Here is a 16,643-nt window from a genome sequence, read left to right as displayed (position 1 = left end):
AGACGACACCGTATGAATTATGGTTTGGGAAGAAACCTAAGCTGTCGTTTCTAAAAGTTTGGGGATGCGATGCTTATGTCAAGAAACTTCAACCTGAAAAGCTCGAACCCAAATCGGAAAAATGCGTCTTCATAGGATACCCTAAGGAAACTATTGGGTATACCTTCTACCTCAGATCCGAAGGCAAGATCTTCGTTGCCAAGAACGGGTCCTTTCTAGAGAAGGAGTTTCTCTCGAAAGAATTGAGTGGGAGGAAAGTGGAACTTGATGAGGTGATAGTCACCCCTTCCGAACCGGAAAGTAGCGCAGCGCGGGAAAATGTTCCTGTGGTGCCTACACCGACTGGGGAGGAAGTTAATGATGATGATCATGAAACTTCAGATCAAGTTACTGAACTTCGTAGGTCCACAAGGACACGTTCCGCACCAGAGTGGTACGGCAACCCTGTCCTGGAAATCATGTTGTTAGACAACGGTGAACCTTCGAACTATGAAGAAGCGATGGCGGGCCCGGATTCCGACAAATGGCTAGAAGCCATGAAATCCGAGATAGAATCCATGTATGAAAACAAAGTATGGACTTTGACTGACTTGCCCGATGAGCGGCGAGCCATAGAAAACAAATGGATCTTTAAGAAGAAGACGGACGCAGATGGTAATGTGACCATCTACAAAGCTCGACTTGTCGCTAAGGGTTCGACAAGTTCAAGGGGTTGACTACGATGAGACTTTCTCACCCGTAGCGAAGCTGAAGTCCGTCCGAATCATGTTAGCAATTGCCGCATACTATGATTATGAGATATGGCAGATGGACGTCAAAACGGCATTCCTTAACGGCTTCCTTAAGGAAGAGTTGTATATGATGCAGCCGGAAGGTTTTGTCGATCCTAAGAATGCTAACAAAGTATGCAAGCTCCAACGCTCAATCTATGGGCTGGTGCAAGCATCTCGGAGTTGGAACATTCGCTTTGATGAGATGATCAAAGCGTTTGGGTTCACACAGACTTATGGAGAAGCCTGTGTTTACAAGAAAGTGAGTGGGAGCTCTGTAGCATTTCTCATATTATATGTGGATGACATATTGTTGATGGGAAATGATATAGAATTCTTGGAGAGTATAAAGGCCTATTTGAATAAGTGTTTTTCAATGAAGGACCTTGGAGAAGCTGCTTATATATTAGGCATCAAGATCTATAGAGATAGATCAAGACGCCTCATTGGTCTTTCACAGAGTACATACCTTGACAAGATATTGAAGAAGTTCAATATGGATCAGTCCAAGAAGGGGTTCTTGCCTGTATTGCAAGGTGTGCAGTTGAGCACGGCTCAATGCCCGACCACGGCAGAAGATATAGAAGAGATGAGTGTCATCCCCTATGCCTCGGCCATAGGGTCTATTATGTATGCCATGCTGTGTACCAGACCTGATGTAAACCTTGCCGTAAGTTTGGTAGGAAGGTACCAAAGTAATCCCGGCAAGGAACACTGGACAGCGGTCAAGAATATCCTGAAGTACCTGAAGAGGACTAAGGATATGTTTCTCGTTTATGGAGGTGACGAAGAGCTCGTCGTAAAGGGTTACGTCGACGCTAGCTTCGACACAGATCTGGATGACTCGAAGTCACAAACCGGATACGTGTATATTTTGAATGGAGGAGCAGTAAGCTGGTGCAGTTGCAAGCAAAGCGTCGTGGCGGGATCTACATGTGAAGCGGAGTACATGGCAGCCTCGGAGGCAGCACAGGAAGCAGTCTGGATGAAGGAGTTCATTACCGACCTAGGGGTGATTCCCAATGCGTCGGGCCCAATGACTCTCTTCTGTGACAACACTGGAGCTATTGCCCTTGCGAAGGAGCCCAGGTTTCACAGGAAGACCAGGCATATCAAGCGTCGCTTCAACTCCATTCGTGAAAGTGTTCAAAATGGAGACATAGATATTTGTAAAGTACATACGGACCTGAATGTAGCAGATCCGTTGACTAAACCTCTCCCTAGGGCAAAACATGATCAACACCAGGACGCAATGGGTGTTCGATTCATCACAATGTAACTAGATTATTGACTCTAGTGCAAGTGGGAGACTGTTGGAAATATGCCCTAGAGGCAATAATAAATGGTTATTATTATATTTCTTTGTTCATGATAATTGTCTATTATTCATGCTATAATTGTATTGTCCGGAAATCGTAATACATGTGTGAATACATAGACCACAACGTGTCCCTAGTAAGCCTCTAGTTGACTAGCTCGTTGATCAACAGATAGTCATGGTTTCCTGACTATGGACATTGGATGTCATTGATAACGGGATCACATCATTAGGAGAATGATGTGATGGACAAGACCCAATCCTAAGCATAGCATAAAAGATCGTGTAGTTTCGTTTGCTAGAGCTTTTCCAATGTCAAGTATCTTTTCCTTAGACCATGAGATCGTGCAACTCCCGGATACCGTAGGAGTGCTTTGGGTGTGCCAAACGTCACAACGTAACTGGGTGACTATAAAGGTGCACTACGGGTATCTCCGAAAGTGTCTGTTGGGTTGGCACGGATCGAGACTGGGATTTGTCACTCCGTGTGACGGAGAGGTATCTCTGGGCCCACTCGGTAATGCATCATCATAATGAGCTCAATGTGACTAAGGCGTTAGTCACGGGATCATGCATTGCGGTACGAGTAAAGAGACTTGCCGGTAACGAGATTGAACAAGGTATTGGGATACCGACGATCGAATCTCGGGCAAGTAACATACCGATTGACAAAGGGAATTGTATACGGGATTGATTGAATCCTCGACACCGTGGTTCATCCGATGAGATCATCGTGGAACATGTGGGAGCCAACATGGGTATCCAGATCCCGCTGTTGGTTATTGACCGGAGAGGCGTCTCGGTCATGTCTGCATGTCTCCCGAACCCGTAGGGTCTACACACTTAAGGTCCGGTGACGCTAGGGTTGTAGAGATATATGTATGCGGAAACCCGAAAGTTGTTCGGAGTCCCGGATGAGATCCCGGACGTCACGAGAAGTTCCGGAATGGTCCGGAGGTGAAGAATTATATATAGGAAGTCCAGTTTCGGCCACCGGGGAAGTTTCGGGGGTTACCGGTATTGTACCGGGACCACCGGAAGGGTCCCGGGGGTCCACGGGGTGGGGCCACCTATCCCGGAGGGGCCCGTGGGCTGAAAGTGGAAGGGAACCAGCCCTTAGTGGGCTGGGGCGCCCCCCTTGGGCCTCCCCCCATGCGCCTAGGGTTGGGAACCCTAGGGGGAGTTCCCCCTTGCCTTGGGGGGCAAGGCAACCCCTTCCCCCCTTGTGGTCGCCGCCCCCCCTTGAGATCCCATCTCTTGGGGCCGGCGCCCCCCCCCCAGGGGGCCTATATAAAGGGGGGGAGGGAGGGCAGAACACAACAGCCTTGGGCGCCTCCCTCCTCCCCTGCAACACCTCTCTCTCTCTCTCTCTCTCTCTCTCTCTCGCAGAAGCTTAGCAAAGCCCTGCCGAGACCCACTACATCCACCACCACGCCGTCGTGCTGTTGGATCTCCATCAACCTCTCCTTCCCCCTCGCTGGATCAAGAAGGAGGAGACGTCGCTGCACCGTACGTGTGTTGAACGCGGAGGTGCCGTCCGTTCGGCACTCGGTCATCGGTGATTTGGATCACGGCGAGTACGACTCCGTCATCCACGTTCATTGGAACGCTTCCGCTCGCGATCTACAAGGGTATGTAGATGCACTCCCTTCCCCTCGTTGCTAGTATACTCCATAGATGCATCTTGGTGAACGTAGGAAAATTTTAAAATTATGCTACGATTCCCAACACATGTCACATTTGTTGTTATTTTTTTAGTTTAAGCAATTATTCCCGCATCGACGTCGACCATGCCTATCCCGCATCCTCGTCGTTGATACCCGTCGTTCGCTAGGGTTTTAGTTGTATTAGTGATGTTATATGTATGATACTGTTCAGGATGTATTAGTGATAACTTATAGGGTTTTTGTTTTTGCAGAAATCAAGGAGCCCCTCCATCATCCCCGTCGTCGTCCCCGTCACCGACCCCCTCCGACCTCGAGGTGAGACCAGCCAAATCTCCATGTCAATATGAGTCCTATAAGATATGATGTAGATAAAAACATGTACATCTTGTGTTGCTCAAATAGGATATGTGGTTGCCCAAGTGGCCGGTCATGTTCAGGTTACACCTCCGAGTGGCCTATGTTTTGCCGGAGTGTTGATTAATTTCCGTTCCGGCAAATTTCAGGCGCTCGATATGTCCTGTTTTAGCAAAGGTCATGCCGGAATTTTTCGTGAATTTTGGCATGACTTGTGCTAGAATATGTAGGAAATATCGAGTGGCCTCGATTTTCTAGAAAGATAATTAAACGATATTTCGGGTTGACTTTAAGTCTGTCGAGGCCGAAGAATCCCGACTGTTGTCGTGGGGGTCGTTTCTCCTTCTTCTCCTTGTGCTAGACCTTTGTTATGCACTAAGGGAAGGAGGGGTAACGACCATCACCGACGGTCGCAAATGTCATAGAGGAATCAGTGAGGGAGAGTCTCCACCATATATGAGAGGACGAAGAATCCAGACTGTTGTCGTGGGGGTAGTTTCTCCTTCGTTCCCGTGTGCTAGACAATTTGGTGTAATGCACCCGGGAACGAAAGGAGGAGCTACCATCACCGACGGTCGAATCTATACACCACGTGAGCTGAGAATTTTCAAGAAAAGACTCGACAGACCGATAGTCAACCCGTGATGAATAATGAACAAGCTGAGAGTTTTAATTGTACAAGTTTAATCTTTGAATTATGAACATAGGAAATGTCGTCGGACGAAGAAGGTCCCTGGGAGTGCTCCTAGTGCGGCGACAACCGGGGTTTTTGCGACAGGCCTCACCTGGACGAAGGTCGGCGCTTCAGCATTAAGCTCGAGGAGGCCTTCGATTGTGATACGGTAAGCTACGACGCAAAGTGTTTTTTCGTAATTAAGCTCGACTTCTACTACTTCAACGTGTAATTTTCGTATTTTACAATTCAACTAGCTTATCCCATGCCATGCAAGACGCTATGTCTTGGAGAGGATGGGTTTTGAAGATCATGAGAGGAATGAAACAAAAAAATTAACCTAAGGACCCATCATGGTATGGATTTTGAGGTAAATCTATACAATTCTGAAAGCGTATCCAATTTTGGTTGCCCGGGTTGGGAAGCACTTTGCAAGATGTATGATTTTCAAGAGGGTATGTTTGTCACCATGGATCTTGGTGATCCTGACATCGACCAAGACAATTTGGACATTTGGGTCCTTCTTGATACGCTTCCAATTCTACCGCTATGTGAGTTCCTCAAACATAGTTATTAAGTAATTTATATTGTTTATTTCAAAATAGTTGACAGCTTATTTCCATTGATAGCTTATTTCATTCTTCAAAGAATGTGCGGAAGATGGTAGACAGAACCAACTACACCGATGGCTCTGAGTTAACTTATCAGGAGAAAAGTCATCTGGTCGCATATTGTACTGATCTTGAGAATTACAATGCCTTTTATCGAACTCCTCCAAATTATGGTCAATACGTGCCACTAGTGCACGTGTTGAACCACGATAACTTCCATGGAGATATCCTGGTAAGATTTTTTACTATTACGACATCCGTGCATCTTTTGCATACTTCTAAAACTAGACATCATTGCTAACTACGAAGTTATTACTATGTTTTTCAACAGAGAATCCCGATGGATTGTGTGCCTCATTTGATGTATCAGAATGGTCGCCTTGATGTTTTGAACATACAGCCAGGTCATCCTACGAATCTCACCTGTCCATACCGGATTTCTAAAACCGGTGAACACATGATAATCTTAGAATGGAAAAAATGTATGGACAATCTTAAGGAGGTTCTTGGAAGCAACATTGTGCGAAAGGCAAGAATTGGAGACAGGATAATCTCCATTCTCCATAATGGAGAGTCAGGGGCTATCTTGTTTTATGCTATTTTACCTCAGATAATATAGTAGGTCCTAAAAAAATGTAGTAGGTCCTATGAGGTACAATATGTTTATGAGAGTTGATGATGATGAGTAGTTGTGATTATGTCTAGTGACCAACTTGTATGTGATGTCTCATTGATGAAAACGATGATCATAAGGAGGTGTTATATGACAATGATGTATTATGATGATAAGTTGTTAATGATATGATGATGATGACGATGATGATGATGATGATATATTATATCATTGGGTGAAAGAACCGTGGATTAGTTTCAAGTGGATGTCCATCCACTTGAAACTAGTACACGGTTCTTTCTCCCAGTGATGTAATAACTCATTATGATGTAAAATCATTCTCTAAATTGCTGCGGTATGAAAACTTGTATAAAGGTGTATGAATACAACATGAATAAAAAAGAAATACGGAATAATAGTAGTAGCGCGTGCTAGGAGAAGCGCTAGTACTAATTACCAGTAGCGCTCATAGTACAAAGCGTTGCTACTAAGTCGATATAGCAGTAGCGTGGTCCAACCCACGCTACTGCTAATCTTTAGCTGTAGCGCCTTACTAGTAGCGTTGTAACCCGCGCTACTGATAGGCTTTAAACACGCGCTACTGCTAGGGTTTTCTCTAGTAGTATATGTTTCGACGAGGCACGAGTTTCTGCAAGGGTGAAATCATAGTTTTACCTCTTGTGGAATTCTTTATGCACAATTGCTTAACAAACATTTGTGTCTCGTATGGTGACCACATGTGTAATCTGTGTGAAAAGGTTGTCTAATGAAATATATGTTTGCTTCAAAACAAAACAAAAAAACAAAAAAAATCTGCGTCTGAAGAGTTAAACGGCGGACGTCCACCTCATAGCAAAAGGGCCGAATGAGAAACGCAGCGCAGGGCATGAGATCCCTCGTCCATCTCGGTCCTCTATCCAGCAGGCGGCCGCCGCACATTTATCCTCCGCCCTCTTCCCCATCTCGCCGCAGCAAGGGTGGTCTTCCTCTCCCTGTTCCGACCCAACCCCTCCTCTCCTCGCTCCACAAGCCAAACCCCCTCCCTCCCCTCGTGTTGGGGAATTGGATCTAGTCTAGCCCCCTCTGCGGCGCGGCGGCGGATGCCGCCGAGCCCTGGCGCTGATACCCATAAGGTGTACCCCAAAACCCTACAATTAATATATATTTTCCCTGTAATAACATGTTCGTAGCTTTGATCCATGGGCCAGACCACAATTCGTATGCAGTCTGCTACTGATGTTATATGATGTATTCGTAGATGAAACTGACTTGATGGGATTGTTACAGTTTGTGATGGGAGACATGGTTACGGAATTGGACGAGGCAGGAGTAAGAAATACAGAGAACTCCACGGAACAGAGGGAGGCATACAATGTAGTTGACGATGAAGGTTCCCCTGTACCTGTACTAATGTTGCCTAGTGGAAAGGTATCACTTGAACATGTATCCGTTTGGTGTTTGGGTGCGTTCGTCAGTTCAAAAAAATACCACTGGCTGACCCGTGCGACGGCTAGTTTGTAGGCTGTTAAGTGCCATGGTTATCTGTGTCGTAGACAATTTTTTTAGTTAAGGGCTTGTTGGGCTACAGGAATTTAAATGCATTTGGTACATATCTTAAGTAAATAGTTCGGTAGGATGTGTATTGGTATTAGCTGTTGACATGGGTTTTCTTATCATAGTTGGCAATGCTCTCATAGTGATGCACATGAAGTGACTTTATACTCTTGCAGCACTGTGGCCCTAGTGTCCAGTAGGCACCAAGTATTCAGTTTCTGTGTGCATACATGAATGTGGGTAGTTTGTGCCTGTCTGCGGGTACTATATGTGCCCAATGATTTAGACAGAAATAAAGCTAGGCTTGCTTGTACTGCAGTTAAATTAAACAGCAAAACTAAGTTTGTTGAGGAGATTACCAGCGGACTTTGCAGATAATAAGTAACCACTGAATGTGTGCCTGTCAACATAATAATTATATGTCCCTTCGTGCCTGTTATGCATTTTTTGGTGTTTGAATTGACAAAGGAATTTGTGGTGAGAACTATTTGTCTATTAGTCTTTGTGTTGTTTGACTGGAAGACAAAATTCTGACAGAGAATGATTAGTATTATGTGGATTAATATATGTCACTTTTCTATTTCATGAGTCATCCTACCATGCTGCATTTAAACAGATTAAATACCTAACACAGGAACCTGTTGGCAACCAATCAATGACAGAAGGAAGACTGCAACCAGCCGGTGATAATTACCAGGTATGCAGCAAAAATAGCATAATTACGACCTTCCCGGCTGTTATGCATTTCATTTTGTTTGAGTTGGAAAAATTGAACTGTTAGTCTATCAGTTTTTGTGTTGTTTGACTGGAAGTAATGATTCTGACCTAGAGCGATTAATATATGGCACTTTTGTATTTGTCTGTTAGTCTTTGTGTTGTTTGACTGGAAGACAAAATTCTGACCGAGAATTATTATTATAGTGTAGATTAATATATGGCACTTTCCTATTTCTTGAGTCATCCCATCCTTCGGCATATAAACAAATTAATACCTAACACAGGAACCTGTTGGCAAACAATCAATGACAGAAGGAACACTACAACCAGCTGGTGATAATGATCAGGTAAACAAACCGAGCAAAGCATAACCATGTCACCCAAGTTAGACACCTGAATATGACATTTCACAGTATCTTAACATAAGTTATTCATTGTCATGCAGGACCCATCTTTAGATAGTATTGAAAAGAATACAGAAGGACTACTGGCAGATGGACAGGATCAACAAACCAACTCAGTTTACCATCCACTGCAGCAAGCCGAAGAAGAAAACCAGTTACATGATAATGTGGAAAGCAACGAAATGCTAAGGAACTATAGCAGCAGTGAAACTGATTCAGACAGCAGCTCAGGGAGCGACTCAGATAGTGAAGTCGGAAAATACTTCTATCCTCAAATTGAGCAATTGGAGATGGCAAAACAACCAGAGCCTGGAATGAAATTCGAAACCCTTGAAGATGCGCACAGGTTTTATAATACATATGCTCTCCTAACAGGTTTTGAGGCAAAGCGCGGTACAAATTACATGAGGAAGAAGTTTCACCTCATATGCAACAGGAGTGGTAAATCGAGGGCAACTCCGGACCTGCAGAGGAAGCGGAAGAGAAAATCTATAGAGAAGACAAATTGCCAAGCCAAGGTAATAGTGAAGCTCACTAAAGGCCAATGGGAGTTTACAACAGTTCGTAATGAGCATAACCATCCGCTCTGTCCAAGTGCTTCCCTCACAAAATTCTACTTGAGCCACAAACACATATCAACTGAAGAAAGGTCATTTCTGAAAGTTCTGCAACGAACTAGGATACCTCCAAATAAAGTTATGAAGATTTTTAGGAGAATGAGAGGCAGCTTTGGAAGCACACCATTCAAGAAAAAGGATGGGACCAATTTACTATGTGCAGAACAACATAGAAAAGAGAACTCAGATGTTGGAAGAATGTTGATGTACTTCAAAGAAAAGGAGCTTCAGGATCCAAGTTTTCAATGCATGAAGCAAACAGATGAAGACAACATAGTTCGGAGTGTTTTCTGGACTGATGCGAGGTCAAGGATGGATTATGAGATTTTTGGAGATTTCCTGTTGTTTGATACTACCTATACCACAGATAGGCATAACATGCTATTTGCTCCTATTATTGGAATAAATAACCATGGGAGAACCCTCTTGTTAGGATGCGCCTTGTTACATGACGAGAGCGCTGAAACTTACAAATGGATGTTCGAAACACTTTTGCATGTGATGGAAGACAAAATGCCAGTATCAATTATAACAAACCAGGATGAAGCTATGGCAAAAGCAATTGGAGAGGTCATGCCACAAGTAAGGCATCGGTTGTGCAAATGGGATGTACTGGAAAAGGCACAGCAAAATATTTCAGCCTTCATAGCAGAAAGTGGCAACATAAAAGCAGACCTGGATAGCTTGGTTGACAACTCACTGACAGAAAAAGAATTTGAAGAAGGGTGGGATGCACTCATTGAGAGATATGGTGCAAGTGAAAACGAGTACCTACAAATCTTGTGGCAAAGAAGGAAAAACTGGGTGCCTGTTTATTTCAGAGAAGATTTCTATCCATTTGTCCAATCACATGGATGTGACAAAGGGATGAACTTGTTATTCAATGACTATGTGCTTTCTATTGACAGAATAGAGAAGTTCATTGAAAGATATGAGGAGATACATAAGAATATAACTAAAACAGATGAAGAAGATAGACTGCAAACAGGAACTGTACCTTCATGCTTTTCATTGCAGCCAATAGAAAAGCATGCAGCTGATATTTACACAAGGCAAATATTTCTGAAAGTACAGAGAGAACTTCTCCACTCTACCGCTTTCAACGTGCAGGAGGTCCAAAGAGGGGCTGTGTACCGACTAAACAAGGTTTTCAACTATGAGAATCCAGAGTTTGATCGAAATAACTTTGAAGTGCAGGTTGAATCTGGCACCAATGCATTCAAATGCCAGTGCGCAAAGTTTACCAGGGATGGAATACTGTGCTGCCACATATTCAGACTTTTCACACAGTTTGGAATCAATCAAATACCAGAGCAGTACATAGTGCCCAGATGGACTGAAAAATTCAGAGAAGAGAAGGAGAAACAGTACAAGGAAAAATGCTCCGAGCAGATGGACACTACAATGAGATACACAAATTTTATGACTAAAATGGCTGACCTCGGCAAAACAATATGCAGCGATGGCGCAAAATACGATGCATTCATGCTTGAAGTCGACAAGATTCAGGAGAACTTCGCAACGGCACAAAAATAATCCTGAAAATTATTATACTTGTGTTGTGGGCAAGGGGGGCAGGCAACAGAAGCATCTGCGTCACTGCAGGGTTACTGTTATGCAAGTCATAATGTTGAACTAACTGACCACCTCTACTGGATACTAGACTTGCGCTGCTATGGTGTTTGGAATTTGCCGGTTTTGATAGGTTTGAGTGAACCCGTCTTTGAACACAGGAGTGTCTTTGGTGCGGGAATCAGGATGTCCAGCAGGAGGATTTTGTAGAGAATTAGGAGGATGCTCATGTCCAGGATGAAGTAGAATAGTTAGGATGTCTATTTTAGCTAATTAAGAATTCAAGATAAAGATAATGATAAGAGTCCAAGAGAACTAGATAGTGTCTATGCAATGTCTGTTAGTAAAATGCCAGAGATTAGAGCTGGTGAGTTTATCTGCCCTAGGAGTTCATGTGGTTAATACAGTTTGTGTTGAATGAGCGATACTGTTGGCCTACTGCTGCCATGACTGATATAATGTCTGATCCAGCATTTTGCTCGTCTCTGAAAGCTTGTTTTGTGTTTTGTGTTTAAAAGTTGCAACACAACTGAAATAATATACGGAAATTCTATGCTACGCACACATGCACAATTGCTCTCCCATGTTGGGCATCCCAATGGGATTTGCTACGATGTCCACTCAAATTTATTTATTTTTTTGAGAAACTGATCTCCACTCAAGTCTGTAACTTTTTTTTTTTGAGACAAACTCAAGTCTGTAACTGTAGTAGAGTTTTGGCCCCTGTCGGTTCGTGGGCTGCTTAGTGTGCGTGGCTAGGCCCGTCTGACAGTGTGTGTATGATGAGACCCAGATGGCTTTCCCTCAACAAAAAAAGGAGACCAGATAGCTTTATATATGGACCTGATAAATCCTGAACGTTCGGTTTTAAGCATGTCACCCCGAACGTTTTTCATGGCAACTTTAATTGGGGCGAGGTGACAACTATAGTTGTTAAAACATGTCAACATTGTCCTAGTTGATTTTTTGCCAGAAAATTGCCATATTTGTTAACCTCGTGTGAACCAAAGTTGCCATGAAAAATGTTCGGATTGTCATGCTTAAAATACGAACGTTGGGGATTTATCATTTCGGTTTATATATTTCCCTAAAAAAAAGATGGCTTTATATATTCCTGGCTCAACGTACGTGGTGTGAGGCAAGTTCTGATGAACTATCCCCGAAAACTTCATGTGATCTTGACATTGCTATGACCCAATCCTCCGCCTGACGAGAGATGTTGCTAATTTGTAGCATTTGGTACCCAGAGCACTTGTTTTGATCCTTAATTTATCCCCAAAATTTCATAGATTTGTTTTGTCAGTCTGGTCCTCTCGTTTTAATTCTATGAATCTCGTCGACGAGTGCCAAACTGCTTGTACCATTGAGCACAGAACACGATTGCGTGCACTCTAGCTTAGTCAGATCGCATCAAGAGTCGGCACGACGGGGAAATCAGGCAAAGGCCTGACACTCATGGAGGGGATGGGTGCGTCGGAGGGTGAGATCTTTGATATGGCGAAGGGAATGATGGGGACTGCTAGATCAGGGGAGAGCAAGCGTTTATTTTTTCGATTTTGGGGGATTTCTTTCTTTGTGAGGTAGGATTGCATTGAAAAAAAAATCAATGGAGGGGCAGTCAATGAGGTTTGATGGGTGGTCATATTTTGACCATAATTTTTTTTTCCTAGAATACGCACAAGTATGTGCATCATAGATTTATAAAAGAGAAGGGAAAGAACCCCATCCACCAAGTTACAAGGTTGGCCTAGGCCAAGTACAACGTGACTACTTGCGGTTGACCCACCTATAAACAACCTAAAAAAGAACGGGTTCATGTCTCCTCAGAGCAACCCAGCTCTCTACCAAGCCATACCCTCCTCGGAGATCCGGTTCATCACTACGTTCATGAGTGGCGACGCATTGTAAAAAGTGATAGCATTGCGATGTTTTCACACCTCCTAGCATATCAGTAGCACTAGTATGAAGATCCTTCCTTTTGTGTGCAAGGGCTGTAGTGACTCGTTCTACTCCAATAAGCTATCCGTTCCTGGTGGCTCCCAAGCCTTCATGCCCTAAAGCCGTGAGAACCTTGTGCGACACACCACGTATGAAGATACGGGCCACAAGTAATTTAACTAATAAAATATACATAACAAAAGTAATATAATCAAAAATATGTTCAAACACCAATATATAATTTTTCATAACATGCATTAATATTTTGTTAATTATATCTTTGATTAAAATTTGACATAAAATATGAAGGGGGTCAATAAACCAGAACGGAAGTAGTACCCTTTAATAATAGAGACATGAAGATAACACCTACGATTAAATCAACTTCATCCGCGGCAAGACCTTCAACAAGGTAAGGACACAAATTCTTCGTAACTAAGCTGACTATTAAAGGCGGGGACAAGAGTTTTCATCCTGATATGGAGCATTTTTTCAGTCAACTGCTTGATGATCATCTGATAGCCTCCTTCGCTAGTACTCACACTCCACGCCATGGCCAAAAAGCACTAGCAGATTGATAATGACATCTTCCCGACCACTGCCACGCCTGTCTAGTGGACGCCCATGCCTCGACGCGGATCTGGCTGCTGCCACTCCACACCGATGCGAGTCACATTTCAGCATCCACCGTACCATCGAAGTCGTTGTGTCGTGCTGGATGCTAACAGGGAACAATGAGTGTGCCCGTTGCTCATTAGCATCGGACTCAAGGTTTTCTATTTCAAAATGGCAATAATTTCACTGAGGCTCTAACTGGTCAATATTTTTTGAAATTTTGTAAATTGTTTTCAACAAATGAATGAATTTTTATTTGAATTCAAATAATTTAAATTTAAACAGTTAGATAAATAGAAATGTCGCGCAGAATGACATAATAGTGTATATATCCCGAGGGCATCTCTAACCGATTCACTATAATTTAGAGGAGGATATAGCAGATTATTCTTTAGAGGAGCATATTTGCTCCTCAAAAAAGTGTCGTTTCTAAATGAACTCCTAAACTCAGTTCCTTAAAAAAACTAAACATAAATTTGGTGCGAAATTGATTCAAGCAACTTCATCAAACTTGACTTGAACTTGATTCAACCAGTTGCATCAACTATTTTACATAAATTAAATGAAATTTAAACTAGATTGCATAAAAACTTAAAAAAAATTACTACATGCTATCTCTCCCTCATTCTCCAACCTCTCCTAGTCTGATTTGGTAAGCAACGCGTTTTCTCCGGTGCCACCACCCCAACCCTCCTCACCGGCACCGCCCTTGCCCTCCGGTGCCGTCGTTGTTGGAGCAAAGGTCGATGACCTCTGTCGCTCCGTACTTGTACATCTCGTACGATAGGTGCTCCTCCTCGATGCACTTCGGGCACATGCAACGGAGCTCCGCCATGTACGCCTCGCCGGCTTGCTCCACCTCGAGGTGCTAGCGGGCCTTCCTGTCTTCCTAGATCTCCTTTATGGTGGACACTCAGAGGTCAACGGGCACCAACTACGGCTGGTCTTCGGGGAAGTTGCGCCGGGTGTTGGCGTCGTGGAGGCGCACTGACATTATGTCATACTCTTGTGCCTCTTGCACTGCCGAGAGGGAAGAGCCAATCCAAATCTTCTCATGTGTTTCACAGTCAGTGGTCTCCGCGACCCACGCGGCCACGCCCCCCACCGACGCTGCCGGACGTAAAGTATTTCCTCTGTGGCGGCGGCGGCGATGGGAGGTCGGTGAAACGGGAACCGCCGTCGCAGTAAGAGGAAGCATTGCCGCGAGCATGGGCTCGTGACTTTTCATGGCGACACGGATCCACGCGACGGCGAGGAGTGGCGGCAACTGGATCTGGCCATCTTTGGCGGCGGGACGGCGCTGGAGTGGATAGGGGTGGGGGTGGGGCGCGCACGGCGGGGCTTGGGCGGCGATGGAATGGAAAAGGAGGAGAGGTGGGGTGTGGATAATTTTTACTCCACGAATGGGTGGTCAAGTATATTTAAGGGTTGCAGCAGTCGTGAAGTAAAAAATATCATCCACTAATGGCGATAGGGGTTCGGTTTGGTGCCGGTTAAAGGAGGAAAACATTTTTTTAAGAAACAGGAAACATAATTTATCCTCCTCTAGCCGAATAGTGGATCGGTTAAAGATGCTCTAGTATCATATACTAGAGCATCATATACTCTAGTACTCCTTAGGTTGGTTATAGTGAGGAGTATCATATACTAGTATCATGCATATGATACTAGTGTATGATAGTACATCTATAGTGCATAGTATCATAGATTAGTATCATAGGTCGTTTTAATTATTGACATGCATGACATATAGTAGCATAATATTTATTATAATACGGTATCTACATATATTACTATAACCCTCTCTCTTTTCTTTAATTGTTTGCCACATAAGCATGTTTGTGAGTCGCAAGTGCTGTTGGGGAACGTAGTAATTTCAAAAAAATTCCTATGCACACGCAAGATCATGGTGATGCATAGCAATGAGAGGGGAGAGTGTTGTCCACGTACCCTCGTAGACCGACAGCGGAAGCGTTATCACAACGCGGTTGATGTAGTCGTACGGCTTCACGATCCGACCGATCAAGTACCGAACGTACGGCACCTCCGAGTTCTACACACGTTCAGCTCGATGACGTCCCTCGAACTCCGATCCAGCCGAGTGTTGAGGGAGAGTTTCGTCAGCACGACGGCGTGGTGACGATGATGATGTTCCACCGACGCAGGGCTTCGCCTAAGCTCCGCAACGGTATTATCGAGGTGTAATATCGTGGAGGGGGGCACCGCACACGGCTAAGAGATCTCAAGGATCAATTGTTGTGTTTTTGGGGTGCCCCCTGCCCCGTATATAAAGAAGCAAGGGAGGAGGAGGCCGGCCCTAGGAGGGGGCGCACCAAGTGTGGAGTCCTACTAGGACTCCCTAGTCCTAGTAGGATTCCACCTCCCATATGGAATAGGAAAAGAGGAAGGGAAAAAGAGAAGGAAGGAAGGGGGCGCCCCCTTTCCCTAGTCCAATTCGGACCAGACCAAGGGGAGGGGTGCGGCCACCCTTGAGGCCCTTTTCCTTCTTTCCCGTATGGCCCAATAAGGCCCAATACGTATTCCCGTAACTCTCCGGTACTCCGAAAAATACCCGAATCACTCGGAACCTTTCCGAAGTCCGAATATAGTCGTCCAATATATCGATCTTTACGTATCGACCATTTCGAGACTCCTTGTCATGTCCTCGATCTCATCCGGGACTCCGAACTCCTTCGGTACATCAAAACTCAATAAAACTGTCATCGTAACGTTAAGCGTGCGGACCCTACGGGTTCGAGAACTATGTAGACATGACCGAGACACGTCTCCGGTCAATAACCAATAGCGGGACCTGGATGCCCATATTGGCTCCCACATATTCTACGAAGATCTTTATCGGTCAGACCGCATAACAACATACGTTGTTCCCTTTGTCACCGGTATGTTACTTGCCCGAGATTTGATCGTCGGTATCTCGATACCTAGTTCAATCTCGTTACCGGCAAGTCTCTTTACTCGTTCCGTAACACATCATCCCGCAACTAACTCATTAGTCACAATGCTTGCAAGGCTTATAGTGATGTGCATTACCGAGTGGGCCCAGAGATACCTCTCCGACAATCGGAGTGACAAATCCTAATCTCGAAATACGCCAACCCAACAAGTACCTTTGGAGACACCTGTAGAGCACCTTTATAATCACTCATTTACGTTGTGACGTTTGGTAGCACACAAAGTGTTCCTCCGGTAAACGGGAGTT

At 44.4% G+C, this 16,643-nt stretch overlaps 1 protein-coding gene across 2 annotated transcripts; it reads left to right on the top strand.

Annotated features, from left to right (window-relative positions):
* Positions 1-6,873: 6,873 nt before the first annotated feature.
* Positions 6,874-11,356, top strand: LOC123119559 (protein FAR1-RELATED SEQUENCE 5). Of its 2 annotated transcripts, none has more exons than XM_044539408.1 (5): positions 6,874-7,139; positions 7,294-7,434; positions 8,177-8,257; positions 8,562-8,624; positions 8,723-11,356. In XM_044539408.1, exons 1-5 carry the CDS (start codon positions 7,107-7,109, stop codon positions 10,832-10,834), a joined length of 2,430 nt encoding a protein of 809 aa, XP_044395343.1. In that variant the 5' UTR covers positions 6,874-7,106; the 3' UTR covers positions 10,835-11,356. The 2 variants fall into 2 exon arrangements, with proteins under 2 accessions (XP_044395343.1, XP_044395344.1); XM_044539409.1 differs by having other exon boundaries at positions 6,880-7,139; positions 8,195-8,257.
* Positions 11,357-16,643: the final 5,287 nt, after the last annotated feature.

The sequence above is a fragment of the Triticum aestivum genome, chromosome 5D (genome assembly GCF_018294505.1).
Source record: "Triticum aestivum cultivar Chinese Spring chromosome 5D, IWGSC CS RefSeq v2.1, whole genome shotgun sequence".
Lineage (NCBI taxonomy): Eukaryota > Viridiplantae > Streptophyta > Magnoliopsida > Poales > Poaceae > Triticum > Triticum aestivum.
This window is presented reverse-complemented; position numbering and strand designations above follow the sequence as displayed.